The sequence below is a fragment of the Mytilus californianus genome, unplaced genomic scaffold, assembly GCF_021869535.1.
Source record: "Mytilus californianus isolate M0D057914Y unplaced genomic scaffold, xbMytCali1.0.p SCAF_7, whole genome shotgun sequence".
Lineage (NCBI taxonomy): Eukaryota > Metazoa > Mollusca > Bivalvia > Mytilida > Mytilidae > Mytilus > Mytilus californianus.
Window position 1 is genome coordinate 19,002,646 of NW_026262723.1, and position 19,101 is coordinate 19,021,746.

The 19,101-nt window shown below is 31.7% G+C and overlaps 2 protein-coding genes across 4 annotated transcripts in view; one reads left to right on the forward strand and one right to left on the reverse strand.

Annotated features, from left to right (window-relative positions):
- Positions 1-1,274: 1,274 nt before the first annotated feature.
- Positions 1,275-12,624, reverse strand: LOC127709929 (ras-related protein Rab-40B-like). 2 transcript variants are annotated; one of them, XR_007985856.1, is made up of 7 exons: positions 12,280-12,624; positions 9,510-9,570; positions 8,807-8,867; positions 8,185-8,262; positions 7,302-7,524; positions 3,709-5,690; positions 1,275-3,677 (listed from the first exon to the last, which is right to left on the reverse strand). XR_007985856.1 is itself a non-coding variant. In XM_052215635.1 (6 exons), the coding sequence occupies exons 1-6, from the start codon at positions 12,470-12,472 to the stop codon at positions 5,452-5,454; spliced, it is 855 nt and encodes a 284-aa protein (XP_052071595.1). In that variant the 5' UTR covers positions 12,473-12,624; the 3' UTR covers positions 1,275-5,451. The 2 variants fall into 2 exon arrangements, 1 of the variants encoding a protein (XP_052071595.1); XM_052215635.1 differs by having other exon boundaries at positions 1,275-5,690.
- A 26-nt stretch (positions 12,625-12,650) lies between these two features.
- LOC127709899 (uncharacterized) overlaps positions 12,651-19,101 on the forward strand; it is a 32,488-nt gene continuing 26,037 nt past the window's right edge. The window contains exons 1-2 of one of the 2 annotated variants that reach the window (XM_052215583.1): positions 12,651-12,703; positions 17,678-17,802. In XM_052215583.1, coding sequence (XP_052071543.1) covers positions 17,779-17,802 — 24 coding nt within the window. In that variant the 5' untranslated portion in view covers positions 12,651-12,703; positions 17,678-17,778. The remainder of the gene's footprint in view (positions 12,704-17,677; positions 17,803-19,101) is intronic. The other variant, XM_052215584.1, reaches the window with a different exon arrangement.

Here is a 19,101-nt window from a genome sequence, read left to right on the forward strand (position 1 = left end):
CTTTTGTGGTTATTCGTCTATGATGGGCCAAATAATTTCATCTGTCTTTGTGGAAGTTGATTCTCAGTTTGAATATGATGGACCAAACATTTTATCTGTATTTGTGGCAGTTAATTTTCAGTTTGACCATGATTGACCAAATTATTTTGTCTGTCTTTGTGGTAATTTATTTTGAGTAAGACTTCTACAGGCTTAATTACTTTATCTGTATTTGTTGTAATTAATTTTCCTTTTAATTGTGACCAGCCGAATCAATTAATCCATCTTTATTGAAGTTAAACTTTTAGTTTGACTATGACTGGCTTAATTATTTCATCTGTATAGCCTTTTAGATTTTAATTCATAACTTTGAAATATTAAAGCTGTACCTGTATAAATTCATCTATAGTGGAAGACTGCATTTTGATCTGTACATGTCTTTTATTTGTCAGTTGGTTTCTGCATCATATGCTTATATCCAATGCGAATTTGACTTATTACCAGGTTTGTACTAACATGAGCCACACGACAGGTGCCACATGTGGAGCAGGATCTGCTTACCCTTCAGGAGCACCTGAGATCACCCCCAGTTTTTGGTGGGGTTCGTGTTTCTCAGTCTTTAGTTTTCTATGTTGTGTTTTGTGTACTTCTGTTTGTCTTTCGGTCTTTTTCTTTTTTAGTCATGGCGTTGTCAGTTTATTTTCGACTTATGAGTTTGAATGTCCTTCTGGTATCTATTGCCTCTCTTTTATACCCAAAATCTCCTTTTACTCTTAATAAACAACACTAAGCCTTTTACATGTATATATAGATTCCACTACTACATCAAGTGTGTTACGATATTTCTCCACTCTCGACAGTTAAATTTTAATATTTAAAGCGCGAGGCTTGTCAAGCTTTTTAAATAATTAAAATTTAACTGTTGAGAGTGGAGAAATATTGTAATACACGAGTTATAGTGGTGGAATCTGTTTCTCTAATGATTTTTAGACGATATTCGAACAAAGTTTATCTTTCCTTTTCATAGATTTGCAGAAAGTTGTGTTCTTTAAATGTGATGTCATCAGGCATGGTTGCCTTTTTTCATGACGTCACAATAGGAAATTCAGTAGAAACCAAGAAAATTTGATGTCATAATTAAATTTCGACCAATCATTTTCCGAGTCACAAAGTTTCCTATATATATATATATATAAAGATGAGAAATATTTGTCTAACACCGATCTAGAAATGTGAAAATAGCATGAAAATTAGAGAAAAAAATATATGAACCTGTTCAGAAAGAAAGACAAACAGTAAATGAGATTCTATTTATTTTTAATGCCATTACAAACATTTGATGTTTTTGGCAGATCTAAGTTACATGCATTTTACATGTATTAAATATATACATATTACTGTACATCAGCATCAATTAACAGAAAGTCTTAGGACTCAAACAGTATAAAATCTGTAATAGAAAATACAAGTTATGTCAGTCACCAAAATTTCTAAGAAATGATACCATACAATATGCATGGACAAAAAATGTACATATCTTAAGAAATAACATATTTAACAGATGCTGTGATTTCAAAGCTGTTTTGATTCTGTACCGACGTTATGCATTAGCTGTTTGAGAATAAAGATATATATCCTAGTAGTTTCTAATTTAAATTCTGATCATCACCTATGTTAATTTTATACTTTCAGTACATATTTGATGTTTCTAAATTTGCAATGACTAGAGACACCATTAGAATGTATTTTTCACTGTTAGTAATGCCTGATGTATGATTTTAAGTGGACTAATTCAATAAATAATAAAATCTTTAAAGGGGACAAAAAGAAAGAATATTTAATGGATATCTTTTCTTAATAAGTCCTATCAATGAAGAAGTAGTGTGAAATATTACTGTAAAATGCTATCTTGTATTTTCGTTGGTAAAAGCAGCTGGTAGAGCCAATATTGAATATAATTTCTACAGGCAATTATGGCAAAGTTCAAAGAGTTTACAGAAAATGTATCCTTCATTACAGTGGAGAAGGCTGATTTTAAAAATAAAATTTGTAATTGCAATTAGCTGTATTATTTTTCAGTCACTACTTCTGGGACACATGTGCACTTTATACACAATTTTACAAATTATAATCTCCATTGATACAAGTTTCTAATGCTTAATTATGATAGGATTTTATAAGAACAAAAAGTGAGCTAACTTTTAGCTAAAAACTCAAGAGACAAAGACAGGTAAATTACAAAGTTTATAATGCAGATTTAATAAATGCCATCATAATAATTTAATTTTAGATAAAACATACCTTAGAAAAATGTTACCTGAAACTTCAAGACCATGAGTCTTTGTTTACATTGGTAATTGTCTCATATATAAATTGCATAAGAGTATAAACCACTGACAAAATGTCCATATTTCAGCTTAAGACAGCAATTGCACAAGAAACAAAAAGAGGTATTTACTGTAGAATCATTATTATTTGGTTTTCATGGAAATCGTTGGTACAGGAGAACCAAAAATTTAATTATTTAACAAAACTACAAATTTGACATAGACTTGAATGTAGATTTTGTCATAACCAAGAAATCAAATATCCAGGAAATTGTTCCTTAATCCACGGAAATAAATGAATCCACAGTAATTCCTACGTTTGATCATTAGAGTATATTCCTGATAATGATTTGTAACACCTATTGAATGAAAAACTAACAGGTGAGATAAATCTTTTAAATTTCAATAATTTAGACTATAAAAGGACCTGTCTCCTTATAGAAAAGGAATTTGTGGTTTTATAAATATTGTGAACATAATAATCTATATAGCTTGAATGAATCTTTATTCCTTAGCTTTGAATATTTTTGACAGTTAATGTAATTGTATCCTTATTTTTAGAAAATATTTTAGTTACTGGCATTATACTCTAAATGTTGATGCATGAATACAGTTTTAGTTCAGCATTGTTTTCGTCAGTTTTAAAGTATCTTTAAAGGTAATACTATATTATATACTTAATTATGAATATTTTTGACAGTTACTGGCATTATATCTAAAATATGGAATAACTTGTGACAGAAAAATAATGGCACATTATCAATAATTTTGAATACATTTTAAAATTACATACAGAATATACTAAATTTCAAATACTGATTATAACATCAAGTGACAAGTAACTGACAACTTTATAATTCATTATTCATGTAATATTAACAGTATAAAAGTTTTGAACTATGAAACCTACAAAATATGTTTGACTAGTCAATTTTAACATAATCACAATACAGCACAACCATATGACACATATCATAAATACAATCTGATTCTAAAACAGATCATGTGATCATGTGTCCTCTCTTTGATTACAGGGATCTGACAATGCTTCGATTTTCTTTCTGTTCTGGTCAATAGCTAATGAAATTTTAGTCGTTAAATTTTTAATGGTTTTTGTATCATTTCATCGAAACCAGAGGATACTGAAAGGTCTTTAAAACAGAATGTAGATCCTGAAAGGTCTTTAAAACAGAAAGTAGATCCTGAAAGGTCTTTAAAACAGAAAGTAGATCCACACTGAAAGGTCTTTAAACAGAAAGTAGATCCTAAAAGATCTTTAAAATGGAATATAGATCCTGAAAGGTCTTTAAAACAGAAAGTAGATCCTGAAAGATCTTTAAACAGAAAGTAGATCCTGAAAGGTCTTTAAAACTTAAAGTAGATCCCGAAAGGTCTTTAAAACAGAAAGTAGTTCCAGAAAGATCTTTAAAACTGAAAGTAGATCCTAAAAGGTCTTGAAAACAGAAAGTAGAATGGATCATTGTCTGATCTTTGAAAGCCAAGCCTGGACACAGGATCTGCATCTCCATCAGATTGATAATAAATACAACATCAAATTCTATATGTACAAATGTCTTTTCTCTGTACAAAAAATATAAACTTTGAATAGTGTATGTCATTTGGTACAAAATATACATACAACAAAAAAACATGTTCATATAAAAATTTATGAGTTAACCATCTTTAAACAGTCAATCCCTGATTGTTTATATTCAAATTTTTAACAGAAATTAGTTTGCTGTACAACCAGGTAATCCTTCGTTTTAAGTAAAAACAACACTCATATGTTTATGGCACATATTTGTTTTAAAAATGATGCAGAAAGGGTTAAACTTATATAATTTCATTTACAAGGAAGAGGCCTTATCAAAAACATATCTAATCACAACAATTTTCTTTTTTGAAAAACTAGATACATCTATAGAATTGCCTTAACATTAGCAAGTTTTAAACAGTATTTATTTTATTTCTTTTTTACAGCCACTCCTACGGAAATTGCTTTTGAACCAAAAGGTACTTTAATGCCAACATCTTCCATTATTAAAGAAATTAAAGATCCATTTTCAGTGACCCAATTTCTATTTTTCCCATGAAGACAATATTTATCATCTTTTTTTGGCACTCGCATGAAGTACATCGTCATAGAAACATTTTCTTATATACAATGCAAGGACAATAGTAAAATGTCATTTGGATCAGCTGGTAAGATGCTTTATGTTTTATAAATGTTATAAGATTTTCTATGGCATGAAAAAAAACACAGTATAAATATCCAAAATATTTGTAACACACAATGAGTGAGATTATAGCATTGATTGACATTTTTATTTTGGTGATATTGTTTAAATATAGTAAAACCTGTCATACCAAGCACCTTATATAGCAATTACTGTAAAAAAAAAACTTTACTTTGGGTGGAGTAGAGGGCATTGTTTATATAAAGGTCTGACTATATTCTGATGTATACTGATCAACAAGATATCAGCTGAACATTATGCAACAATTTTATTTTACCTACAATTGCACCAATATCAAAACTAATATACAACTGTACAATCATCCCTTAACATCATTCAAACATATGTAAAGTTCATAAAACAATATACACTCAGTTGAAATATACCATGGAAACATAACCACTAAATATTCATATGTTATTTTGTCTCATTGTTTATTTTGAAATTACCATTTAACTTTAACAATTCTTTTGATAAATTAACTAAACAACATTAACCTTTATTTCTTTAAAAATTTATGTGCAATATGAAAAGGCCAAAGAAAATGTGTTGATCACTTTTTTGTGATGAAAATAAAACTTAAGGAAGTAGAGAATAATATATTTTAGCTACTTCTTTTCAATGAATTTGGATTTTAAAATATGTCCTTATGTTTTGAGTGACAAAAATAATAATTTTCATTGTAGAAAACCCAAATATCTTAACCATTATAAAGTAAAACATTATGAGACAGTTTTTAAACCTTGCCAGATTAGCAAGTGATATTATTTCCATAGAAAACTTTAACCAACCAAGCAAACTCCAAGAACACTACTATCTCCCAATTGATTCAAAACACTGCCTTCACACAGCACTTGGATTATCCAAACTCCTCGCATCATCATTTAGATAACAACCATCCTGAATTGCTAGCTAATACAACAACTTTTCCGACAGTTCATAGGTGGAGAGTCGCTGGGATTTAAGTATTTTGGTTTCTTGCTCTTGTCTCTGTGTATAAAACTGAGCATGCGTGCACGGGTTTTATTTGTCAATGCATATGATTTGAGGTGAGATTTCAGAGTCTGCGGTAAAGGAAGATTGTCTATGCCATAGATAGTTGTACTGGAAACAATTGTGTGACAGGCCAACTCCTGTAAACTTAGCACTGCAATAGAAGAAATAAAGAATAACTGTAATAGAATGTTAAATGATTCCTTGTCAGACTTTTCTGGCTATACTTTTTTGGTCCTTTTTTGGTTTATTCAAATATTTTTTGATTATTTAAGTGAATTTTTTAAGTCCAAGGACCATAACTTTGCACATAATCATCAGACCGGAACAAAATTCGAACTTGGTCTGTAACTTGTCATGATAAAACAATGTACCAATTATTAAATCAATATCTTCAAGCATGACGCAGAAAACTGAATATTTGAGTGAATTTTCTAAGTCCAAGGACCATAACTCTGCACAAAATTCGAACTTGATCTGTAACGTGTCATGATAAAACAATATACCAAATATCAAATTAATATCTTCAAGCACAAAGAACAAAAGCGTGGAAAACTGATTTGCCGGACTGACGGATGGACAGACAGACAGACAGACAGAGTGCAAAACTAAAGTCCCCTTCGACTTCGTCGGTAGGGACTAAAAATCTGGCTGAGAATGTCAGTCTAGTACAAAGCAGGGTTAATATTCATATTACATTAACAAGTTCTTGTCCTGAATGTGCATATTAATTTGCCGCTGGACATTAAGCAGCCATCCATCATCATCATCTTTTTTTTCTGGTCCCTAAAATATAGTTGTATTTCCTGTCTTCCTACATACCCTAAATCTCCATGCCTATGTTAACACATGTTATGGACATTTAAGCTTATGCACTGTTAAAGTCCAGAATTGTTTGTTAAGCACTGTAAAAGTTCAGAATTGTTTGTTAAGGATGTACTTAGGTCAGGTTTAGGAATTTTTGTAAGATGTTCGGACTCCTTGGATTTTTTCCTACAATACAGGGTAAAATATTTTGCCTCATAACAACCATTTTTCTTTTCATATTTTCATATGACTTCAATAGCTCATTAAAGGTCATTTACCAAAATTTAAGCAGATTCTAGATTTCTTTTCTTACGATTTGAGACCCAAATAATACCAATGCAAATCTAAGGTAAAAGTCCGAGTCAGCCTTTTCTCACCTTTTTTTAAAAATTAAATATCTCGAAAAGGAGCTCTATAACCTATCAATATTTTTAGCTTATTTTGTTCCTTAACTAATGCTCTTCTGACTTAAAGTATCAATTTTAAATTCTAGATTTTTTTATTTTCACCTAAGTACATCCTTAAGCAGTGTTAAAGTCCAGAATTGTTTGTTAATAAGCACTGTTTAAGCAGTTTAAAATCAAGAATTGTTTGTTAAGCAGTGTTAAAGTCCAGAATTGTTTGTTAAGCAGTGTAAAAGTCCAGAATTGTTTGTTAAGCAGTGTAAAAGTCCAAAATTGTTTGTTAAGCAGTGTTAAAATCCAGAATTGTTTGTTAAGCAGTGTAAAAGTCCAGAATTGTTTGTTAAGCAGTGTAAAAGTCCAGAATTGTTAGTTAAGTAGTGTAAAAGTCCAGAATTGTTTGTTAAGCAGTGTAAAAGTCCAGAATTATTTGTTCAGCACTGTAAAAGTCCAGAATTGTTTGTTAAGCAGTGTAAAAGTCCAGAAGTGTTTGTTAAGCAGTGTAAAAGTCCAGAATTGTTTGTTAAGCAGTGTAAAAGTCCAGAATTATTTGTTACCTTTATTATGTCCCCATGATCTGCTGACCCCATTTCTTTTCAATGCCAGCCTGGACAACTCAGCATAAGATTCTGTCACATTAAAATCACAGAGTGGACTGACTTCAAAGAATGCCATATCATTTCTCAAGGCATAGGCCTCAGCAGCTGCCTCACTAACTTGTCTCTTGTAGGCCAAATGTAAACGATTTCCAACTAAGATTTTAGGAACTCCCGGTGCATGCTAAAAAGTAAAAACATTTATATTTATAATTTAGTTTTCTACAAATTATATTTCATAATTCGGATAATGAATAAAGGGATATTAGGAATCACCAAAAATATTTAACCGTACAACTAACAACAACAATAAACAGTGATAAACATCCAATACCTCTGAAAACAATAAATACACAAAGACAATCAACAATGAACAACACATTGTTCAGAGACTTGGTACAGGTACAAAATGACTGAGTGTTTTCCGTTGAAATTTTTAAAGGAAAGGGAATAGAACAAATGGAATGGGGGCTTTTTAAGAGTAAAAGAGAATTTCAAATTTTAAAAGTTTGTGGCCCAAATATATGTGGAGGTATTATCCCCAGCGGTTGTATTTTTGAATAAACATCCCCTTTTACCTTTCTGAACTGTATTTCATATAAGTAAAACACAAAATAAAAGAACTGTATAGTGCTGCTACCATCACACTACATTTCCCAGGGCTGCTCCACAATTTTTTTTTTATTTGGTTCATAAATTAAAATATAAATTAAAGTTGACTTTTAGATGTCTTAACATTTCAACACACACCATAGAAACCATCAACATGATTAATTATGAAAATATGACAAAATCTTCATGTGTGTAATATTGCCAATAAGGTTTGGTAATAAATTGATCTCACCTCATTGACCTCTTTAATCCAGCGGTCCATTCCATCAAATGACCATTTGTTTGTAATGTCATATACCAACAGGATACCCTGAAATATTTAACATAAGAGGTATTTTTCAGTGATCATTATAATCTCTGGTTTTAAATGTTCAACAAAGCAGTAGCTCTTCTCACAAATAGCTTGAAATTATAAGTTTATAAAATGGACTATTCATGACTTGTGGATATTTTTCTTGCAAGACTATGATGATAACGGTAAAATTTTAATTTTCTTTTCATATATCTAAACTCATTCATTTTCATTGAAAACATTCAAATTTCTGTATTTCTGATACAGTTCTAATGTCACAATGCTTCATGAATCCGTTATGTTATTAAGCCAGAGTAAGAGTGGATTCCTCAATGATATCATAGACTACATGTATATTCTAATTAGTAATTTCAGAATCTAATGCAATCTGGGTAATATTTTCAAAGTGTACACCAAAACATTAGTTTTAAGTTTGTCAACTAAACAGAACGTAAGAATAATGAAATTACCAATAATCCTTTTTAAACATTCTGAAAAAGCCAATTATGTATATGATATTTACATTTATTCAAATGTCAGAGTTTTCCTTAAATAGATTTACCTGAGCTCCTCTGGAATATGACCTAAATATTGTACAGAATCTTCCTTGGCCTGAAGTATCCCTGAAAATTAATATGAGAAATGATCATGAAGAAAATGCAGGCCACACAACCTTTGCTGGTATTTTAGGATTTATATTTGTTTTGTAATTTATAGTAGCAATAAGATTAAAATACATTAGCCATACCCTAAAAATAAAATGCATAAACATGAATAACAATCATACCACATCTTCTTATTTTTACATAGAAGACTCCATGATGATCTCTAGAATCCTTTGGTTGTTTGCATTGTTGGGTTTTTACCTCATTGACATATGCAGTTGTATACTCCTAATCTCATTTTAGTCATTTTGGTTGTCTTTTGATAATTTATGTTGCTGGATTGATGTACCATTGATGCACATCGTTTGCTTATTTGTTGCTTCTAAGTGATTTTGAAGAACGAATAAATTACATCCTATTGAGGTTGGCGGTACAGGAATCCTAAACTCTTCATTATTCTGAATGAAGTAAACAATATCTAATGCACATGTACACTGTACATGTAACTCCTGACGAATATGAAATAAAAATACTTTATCACTTCATATCACCAGCAGTCACTTAGAAAAGTAATAAAGGAGTAATTTTGTCTGCATCTTTTGTGTACATGTAAGTAGTTGACCATTCAGGAAATACTTGCTTTAATCATATGTATCTTACCATAACTGTAATTTTACTCTCTTGCCATCAAGAAGTATGGTTGTTGTCTTGTAATCTATTCCTGAAATATGCAATAAGGTGGTCTGTCTGTAAAAGTATCAAATGGATTTATCAAATCTGAACAAAAAGCAGTGTTTCTCTGCATTGTAAGCATTTGAAGACAAATTGAAATAAAATGAACAAGAGTTAAATATTAGTGGGAAAATACAAACTTAGTAGTCAAATGATGTATTATGTATGGTTTGCTCTATGGTCGGGTTGTTGTCTCTTTGACACATTCCCCATTTCCATTCTCAATTTTATTTATTCTTTTGAGAATGGATTGATTATTATTTTGAGGCAGAAATTTACTCCTCTCCTTTCTGGAAATTAAAATGATTCTATAAATATATATCACTCGACATCTAACAGTACCAGCAATTATCGTCATGGTGGGACTTAAGATTTTAATTTGGCCCTATAAAGTTTTTAGATTCTGTATTTAGTAAATTCAGGGGCATGTTTTATTGCTCTCTTTGATTTATATTATCCGGAAATTTGGTTCTTACTTTGGGAGAGTATAAAATACCAAACTCCATAAAATTAGAAAGACCCAAATTTCCAGACAAAATAAATCAAACGTTCCAGAAATTTCAGTCCATCAAATTTTACCTTGTTTGGTATTTTAATTTTTAAACTCACCAAAAAGTGAAGGATCTTGGGAAATCAGGGTGACCATTTTAATAAACTGTTAACACAGAGATATGTCTCGCCTGTTTGTTATTTTGATTATGCAAATGTTGAAATTAAAATAGCAATACTTTAACATGTAAGTTATGCAAATATTCAAAGTCAATAAACCATGACTGGAGGTACAGGGCTAAACAATCTCCATGGAAATGAGATGTGCCAATGCTAATACAACTGCAAACCAAATACCATCGACTTTTCATAAGTCGTTCCCTTTAAACAAACCTAAACACAAACATTAACTTGCAAACTATGTAAAAGTTTCAAAGTCAATGAACCATAATTAGGGGGTGGGGTTATATATCTCCATGGAAATGAAATTAAACTTGCAAATGCCAATACATTTGCATACCGAATATCATTGACTTAACATTAGTGGTTCATCTTAAACTGACCTAATCACAAACTAATACATGTAAACTAAGCAAAATTTTCAAAGTCAATAGACCATGACTGAGGGGTAAGGACCAAATATTCTCCATGGAAATGAGATGTGCTAATGCTTATACAACTGCATACTAATTATCACTGATCTACCACTAACGGTTCCCCTTAAACATGTTAAACTGACCTAATCACAAACTAATACATGAAAACTAAGCAAAAGTTTCAAAGTCAATAGACCATGAATGAGGGGGCGGGGCCAAATAATCTCCATGGAAATGAGATATGCCAATGCTTATACAACTTAGTGCATACCAAATATCATTGACCTACCACTAGTGGTTCCCATAAACTGACCTAATCACAAACTAATACATGTAAACTAAGCAAAGTTTCAAAGTCAATAGACCTTGACTGAGTGGGTGGGGCCAAATAATCTCCATGGTAATGAGCTGTGCCAATGCTAATACAACTGCATACCAAATATCATTGACCTACCACTAGTGGTTCACCATGAACTAGACCTTATCACAAACTAATACATTGTTGACGCCGCCGCTGGAAACAGCATACCTATGTCTCGCTTTTTGATTCCGTCAAGGCGAGACAAAAATGAAGTTCATGTAGGTCATTACACATTTCAAATGGACTTATTTTATCCCTACTTTGGGATATTTCTGAAAATATTTTGAACCAACAAGCACACAAGGAAAATTCTCTCTTAAAAAGTCCAGACGAAAAAATGGCTTTGGCTTTATGACGTCTAAGAAAGGCGTCACAGCAAAAAATTCAAAATAAGACATCATAATAATTTTGACAAGTACTTGTACTATCCATGGAAAAAATACAGTTTCAACAGGTTGGGAAGGATCCTCATGATCATTTATGGGTATTTTATACCACAAACCGGGTATCAATTTTCAGTGTTAAAAATATAAACTTTGGATTAAAAATATTTTCTGTCATGGAGCAAACACTCGGGTAAAGGACAACATTTTGCCTAATGACACCATGACTGAAATATAATCAGGATAAAAGTTAACAGCCTTCAAAATGCAGGATTTTTGGAGGCCATTATCTTTGTATTAAGTTCTCATTTGAACTATGTTCTTACTGGGAAAAATGTTGCCATTTATATGAATATTTGCGCCATGACAGCTTTTATGATGAAGAACAAAATTTGATTTTTTATCACTGTAATTTGATACCCAATTTTGGATATAATACCCAAACATACACCTTATCGCTATTTGGAAATCTGCGCCGCTTGAACTTTTGACATCATACATTTTGTACAACAATCACTTATCCATACACCTTATCGCTATTCCCAGCTGACCCGAGAATCTGTCCTGCTTGAACTTTTGACGTCATACAACAATCACTTTTCCATTGTGGCGTCAGATATTTTTTAATGTGACGTCAAAATTTTACGGGAACCTGTGTGATGTCCAGTAATGGCGGACAAATATCGATAAGGTGTATTGTGGCATCAAGATATTTTCTATTGTGACGTCAAGATTTTACTGGAACCTTTGTGATGTCCAGTAATGGAAGACAAATAGCGATAAGGTGTATGGGGATAGTACCCATTTATGAGGATTCTCCCAACCTTTTCAACTTCAATACATGTGGCATATTTGATTTGATTTCTTACCACAAGTTGAAACGCCATATGGAGATTCAGTAGCACCATCATCTAACCCAGTAATTAATTCTTCTTTTCCAACGTCACTGTCTCCAACTAACAAAAACTTGAGTAAATAGTCATATGATTTTGGAGAAGGAGATCCCAACCCTGTTACAGATCTGTTCAGACTATTGCTAGGTGAACTTTCCAAAGAGGACATGACTTATTCGTGTACATGACATTTTACAGAAATCACATGTTGGTCTTAGCAATCGATTACTTCTGCAAATCTTGGGATGCAAGCTATAAATTGTATAGTCGAATAAACATAAACAGTTTCATCTGTTAATCAACATCCATTTTCTTTCACACCGGAAGTCATTAATGCGCACGTGTGGAAGGAAGTATTTTGTTTTTGCGGGAATAATTGATACGAAATGTTTTTGTTTATGTTAGTATCATGAGTGAAAACCCTTCCTGGGTTTTATTTTAAAAGTTTGCTTGACTTGTAGACTTGAGAACAAAAGTGTCACAAGCATTTGGAGTTAAGTCGCACGAAAACGGTGTCGGTGAGGGTGCGGGGTGGTATAAAAATTAAAAGGGTCATTTTGCTCAAATTCATCCTCAGCATCCTAAAATACTTAAAAACTCGTTAAAAAGTCAATACGCGTAGAATAACCAGTGATAACCAATAAACCACAGCGTCACAACCTCCTTTTGTATGATAAATGAATTGGGTCAGAGATTTGAAGATGAGACAACTCAACACGAATCGGGGCTGTTCAGCAAAAACATGTTCGCTCCCATTCACGTTCGCACCCTACACGTTAGCATCCTGGGTCTGTTGGTACCCTACACGTTAGCACCCTTTTTATTGGTTTTGTGTTAAATAATTTATCAATCGTTTTTGTCGAGCCTGCGACTTTTGTCGCTAAAGCGAGATATAGTGATCCTACATTCCGTCGTCAGCGGCAGAGTCGGCAACCTGATCCACAAATATTCACTCTGTGGTTAAAGTTTTTAAAATTTTAATAACTTTCTTAAACTATCAAACTTGGACAGAAACTTGTTTATGATCAAAAGCTAGTATCTAGAAGGAAATTTTGTAAAAATATATTTCCTGTTTTTCCGTATATTACTTATAAATGGACTTAGTTTTTCTTCCTGTTAACATTACATACAGTCTGTAGTTAAAGTTTTTAAAACATTTATTAGATTCATAAACCAAAACCATTCTGGATTTTTACCAAACTTGGACAGAAGCTTCTTACAATCAAAAGATAGTATCAATAAGAAAATTTTTAATAATTTTTTCCCCATTTTTGTTGAGCCTGTGACTACCAGCAGAAGTAGATGAGACACTAGGTTCCGGGAAACCCTTACAAATTTTTTGGTTTAGTGTATTGTTATAAATATTTTTTGGTTTTTTTGTTTCAAAATGAAGTGATTTTCTAAAAAACGATTTTTGTGTTGAATAATTTTTTAATCATGTTTTGGTTATTGTTTTGCTATAAATAAGTTTTTTTCATTGTTTCAAAATAAAGTGACTTTCTAAAAAGGCTTTTTGTGTTGAATATTATCTTAATGTTAAAATACCAAACCGCTATTAAACTCAACAACAATAAAATTTGGATCTTCCTTGTTTTTACTCATATATATACCAAGCCAAATGCATGCTAACTACATGCAGAATTTACATTAAAGCTAGTTAAAACAACAACAAAGTTTAGCTGTGACGTGTAAACACCATATTAACAGTAATCATACATAATTAACATATAATAATTAATCCTCAAATCAGTTTAAAACAAAATTTCATTTAAAAATTCCTGAATTTTTATTTATGAAAATAAAAATATTTTGATATAAACATCTAATAAACTGCTTCGCTGAGCGCAGTTGGATACATCGGCAGAGGTCCAACCCTGAACAGTTGGGGCAAAAATGGACACAATATTCAAGCTGGATACAGGTCTGAATTTGGATTGTAATTAAATATTTGACATATTATAGGTTTCTGAATAATTGTAGTCAAAGAACTTGAAATTGGCTATATGAATTGAATTTATATTCAATTAAAGATTTCTTGCTGATGTGCAATACACTGTGCTGTTGCGCAATACTTAGTAAATCTGTTGTCAGACTATAAACAAGTTATGTTCAATAACTTCTCAATGTTATATCAGAAATTTATAAAAAAACTAAAGGGAGGTTATCTTAATAGATATAAATCAGTCATCAAAGTTTAATGAAAACTGCTCTAAGCACTTAAAGGATATTGTCCAAAAACTTGAAAATCACCCCTTTTTTATGAATAAAATCTTATAACTCGGAGACGTAAAATCTAAAATTTATAAAAATCAAAAGGGAGCTCATGTCGATAGAATTAAACAATTCACCAAAGATTCTTGCAAATTGGTGAAATTGTTTTTGAGTTATTGTCCGAAAACTGGAAAATCTCCCCTTTTTTAATGAATAAAACTCTAAAATTCGGAAACAGTAAATCCAAAATTTATAAAAAACGAAAGGGAGCTCACTTCAATAGATATAAACAATTCACCAAAGTTGCATGCATATTGGTTAAAGCATTTTTGAGTTAATGTCCGACATGTTGACGACGGACGGACAGTCAACGGTATACCATAATACGTCCCGTAAACTGGGGTATAAAAATTCATCAGGTTTTTGAAGAAAAAAAAAGGGTGCAAACGGACCCAGGGGGCAAATGTGTAGGGTGCGAACGGACCTGATATCACTCAGCACCGAGAGTGGAGACAACTCTGACCGAAAATATTAATACAAATTGGACTGTTTATAAAGTCAACTCTTCAGACCTTCTTACAAATTCAACTCAGACCCTCCATAATACACACTTTAGTTATATCTGTCAAGTGACTTTCATGACCACATGACCAAAATGTAGACATTGTCACTACCAACACATGTTGAGCGTATGGGTGGAAAAGTTTGATGATATACTGCACGAAATATTAGGGAAATAAAAATCTATTTAGTTGGTAACCCTCCCTTCAGTCGTATGGGATATTGAGATTATGTACCTACAGAACATAAATTATTTTTATACTATCCTGCAGAATGATGATCCTGAAGATGCCTGAAACTTTTAATAGGAGCAGGGAATCAGGCGTGCCTTCTATCTAGTAAATGATGTCATAAGGGAGTGCCTAGTTGACGATCAGTTTTTATACGCCCGTCAAAATTTTGACGGGGCGTATTATGGTATACAAATGTCATCTGTCCGTCTGTCTGTCCGGCGTAAACATGTTGCACCGTAACTTGAGAAGACTTATCCAAATTTCATGAAACTGAATATAGTTGTTTCTTATGATGGTCAAACGATCTGTATACTTTTTGGTGAAAATAAGATTAAAACTTTTTGAGATACCGGACTTAGTAACTAAAACAGGTTAGTATTTTTTTTTCACATGTAGTGCCGTATCTCAAAAACAATTTATGATTATTGCTTGAAACTTCACACACTTTTTAGTTATATTAATCTAAAGATCTGTATACTTTTTTGTGATGATTCAAAATTTTATTTTTGAGTTATTGAGTATTTTGTAAAAAAAGGGGGAGGAGTTTTTCACATGTTGCGCCGTATCTCAAAAACGATTTATGATTACACATGTATTGCTTAAAATTTTACACACTTCTTAGTCATATTAATCTAAAGATCTGTATACTTTTTGGGTTTGATTCAAAATTTTATTTTAGAGATATTGAGTTTTTTGTAAAAAAAAAGGGGGTTTTCGCATGTCGCGCCGTATGTCAGAAACTATTTATGATTATTGCATAAAAATTCACACACAAGACGACGAGCGTATCATGCGCTCATGGCGCAGCTGTTTTTTTTCAGGATATCATCATCACGATCATCCGGATCAACTTCAACTTAGGGGCCTTAACAACTTGGGGCCAGACAACCTGAAACCGATATTCTCTGTTCTAAAAATATGATACATGTATGTTAATCAACCCTAAAGTCAAAGGGAAACTTATAAGTGTTATGCAAGAATTTCCTCGTGTATCTAAACAGATGCATACTTTATGACAAAAAAGTTCACTCTTATGTATTTATTAAAAAGGCTTTTTGTCAAACACTATTTCTCTTTAATTTAAAACAAACTTCTTTTAAAACACATAATGCATATATTTATGTTTAGAACATTATAAAATAGTGTGGCTGAATTGACTATGGCGGAAAGGACCTATGGCTGAACTGGTCATGAGCCTGAAATGTCTTGAAAGTACATGAAATACTATATACATTACACTTGCATGTAAATTTGTTTGTCTCATTACTTAAAATGGAACAAGTTCCCCACAAATTTTGCATCAAAATTGAAAACATTTGATGTCATAAATAAAAAGTGATTGTTGCGTGTCATCAGAAGATTATTCAGAACAAGTTCAGCTTAAAATCCAAATATTTGAATCTATTCTAATATCATACAAGATGTGAAGATAGTTTTGGCTTGACACAAATAGATCAAGAGTAGCTTCCCTTTTGTCACCATGTTGGAGGTCTTTGTGCACAAATTTCTTCATAAATCTTCCAATTCAACTTGTTATACTAACATGACTGATTGCTAGACTTTAGAAAACATTGTTTTTTGAACAATTCTAATTTCTTTTATATAGATATAAGAAGATGTGGTATAAGTGCCAATGAGACAACTCTCCATCCAAGTTCAGCCTTGATTTATTAACCCTCTTTAAATAAAGTATTTATTATTATTATTATTATTATTATCGCTATGATCTAGTAAGTATCTTTAATCAGACTTTTTTGTACCACATGTTTCAACTTGGACGTTGGTTAGTCAAATTTTACAAATTTTCTAGAGTAGTTATTGCTTAGTATCTTGAAACTATGATAGATACATTGTAGGTAAAATTAAATTTTAAACAGCAAAATTTGATCAGCAATACAAGATTTACCAAAATACTGATGTGATCAAAACCAATGGATAACTACTTATAGGAGTTATTGCCTTTTAGAGTCGATTTTGAATTATTTTTGGACTAATTTTTTTTGCTTTTATTTTGAAAATTATAATAGATATAGATAGAAACTCTAACCTGCAACAATGATCAATACAAGATTTATTTTTTTACTTGTGAGGGATTCAGATTTGTAGGAGCCTGTTGTTAAAACTTAGCTGGAGCCATCTAGGTCTTTGCAAATTTGACTTTGTTCCTTTTTACAGTTTCACTGGGCCTTCTAGCATTTGTCTAGCACTTTGCTAATTTGACCTGGTCCATTTTTACGATTACCTGGACTATCTAGTTCTTTGCAAACTTGAATGAGTTTAAATTTTACAATATCACTGAACCATCTCAATTTAAATTAAATCCTTAATTCAATATTTTTATTTTTATTTTTTGTTCATGTCTTTTACAGATACATCACTGACACTTGTAACATGTATGTAAATATACTATGGTACAAAAAATAACAACAAATTGTGCAAGATAACCAAGGAAGTAGATTGAGATGACAGTATGGAAGGAAAAAAGGTAAAACTGGTAAATAGTTCTGTCAGTGTTACATTTTATTGCTACATTTATGTAATGTTCATATGAGTAAAAATACTTCAGTCATATTGTAAAAAAGGCAAAATAACTTGTTTCCTGCCAACTGGCAGAAAAAAATATGGTATGTATATTCTTAAAATGTTTTTAGTAGACTTTCTACGTAAGGCAAAATGTGCTTAACCTTCAACAGTGCTTAAACATGTAAAATAAGATGTCAGGACTTGAAAACTGCTTAAACAAAAATATCCATAATATGTATTAGGTTAGGAAGGGAGGGAGGAAACCAAACTATTTAATATTTATTGACCTTATACAGTGTGCTTTTTCTGTTCTGCTGGAACAAAGGGGCCCTAAAATTAAGAAATAATTCATGGGGCTTGAATTTATACTGATTTTACCACGGGTTGGCCCTTTATGCTTAATAATTTACCATCAGCCCCCATGAATTATTTCTATTCTAATAGGACAAATACGGCAATTCTTTAGGATCGAAGTGCTCTAGGTGAAGGCAAATATTTGCTGTTCATGTAAATAAACGCACTATTACATTGACGTAAAAGAACGGAGCAAACTGAACTAGTGAAATGCTGAAACTATTTACAATAACGTATTTAGATAGGTTTGGATGAATTTAAATGATAATTTTACTTACATGTAAAAAAAAAAATGGCTTATCATCGTTTGTTTACGTTCCCTTGTGATGATTTTTCCGTAAAATTCTTATATTCTTACGTCATTGTTCAGTGACGGGAAGCTCATTCATAAAAAAGCATATGCCGTGGGAGTATGATTGGAACAGCCCGAACAATATATTCATATTTACCACGGGTGTGTACTCAAAGCGTTTGAAGAAAGTCATATTAGAATGGCCCCTATTTCTAGACCTGCCCCAATTTCAAATTAGGATGTATTGACCAATATTGCAATGAATAGTAGATAATACAATGACTAGATAGCTTATGTGTCTTTTTGTTGAAAATTTACATACTTGCATTCTAATCATGATGTCACAAATACCACTCGTGTTGATGTTCCACGAAAATTTAATGAAAATGGGTAAATTTCCATTGATTTTGTGGACTGGAAACATAGAGCGCATGCGTCAACAAAAAAATTCTTTTCACATAATGTTTGCTATAACATTTTACATATCTGACTTGAAAATTTAGTTTGTCCACGCCTGTGCTCTATGTTTCCTAGGCCTTAATTTCATTGAAATCCAGATGATTTGTCAAATTTCATAAAAAACTCTCTTTTTTGCCTATTTGGGATGTAAAAATCAATGCCTAA

Bases quoted from the DNA above. Each gene is read 5' to 3' on its own strand.
- LOC127709929 (XM_052215635.1), bottom strand. From the start codon at position 12,472: ATGTCCTCTTTGGAAAGTTCACCTAGCAATAGTCTGAACAGATCTGTA. The intron at 9,571-12,279 runs GTAAGAAATCAA...TGCATATTTCAG, and splicing joins ATATGGCGTTTCAACTTGTG to GAATAGATTACAAGACAACA. The intron at 8,263-8,806 runs GTAAATCTATTT...TAAATATTTCAG, and splicing joins CATATTCCAGAGGAGCTCAG to GGTATCCTGTTGGTATATGA.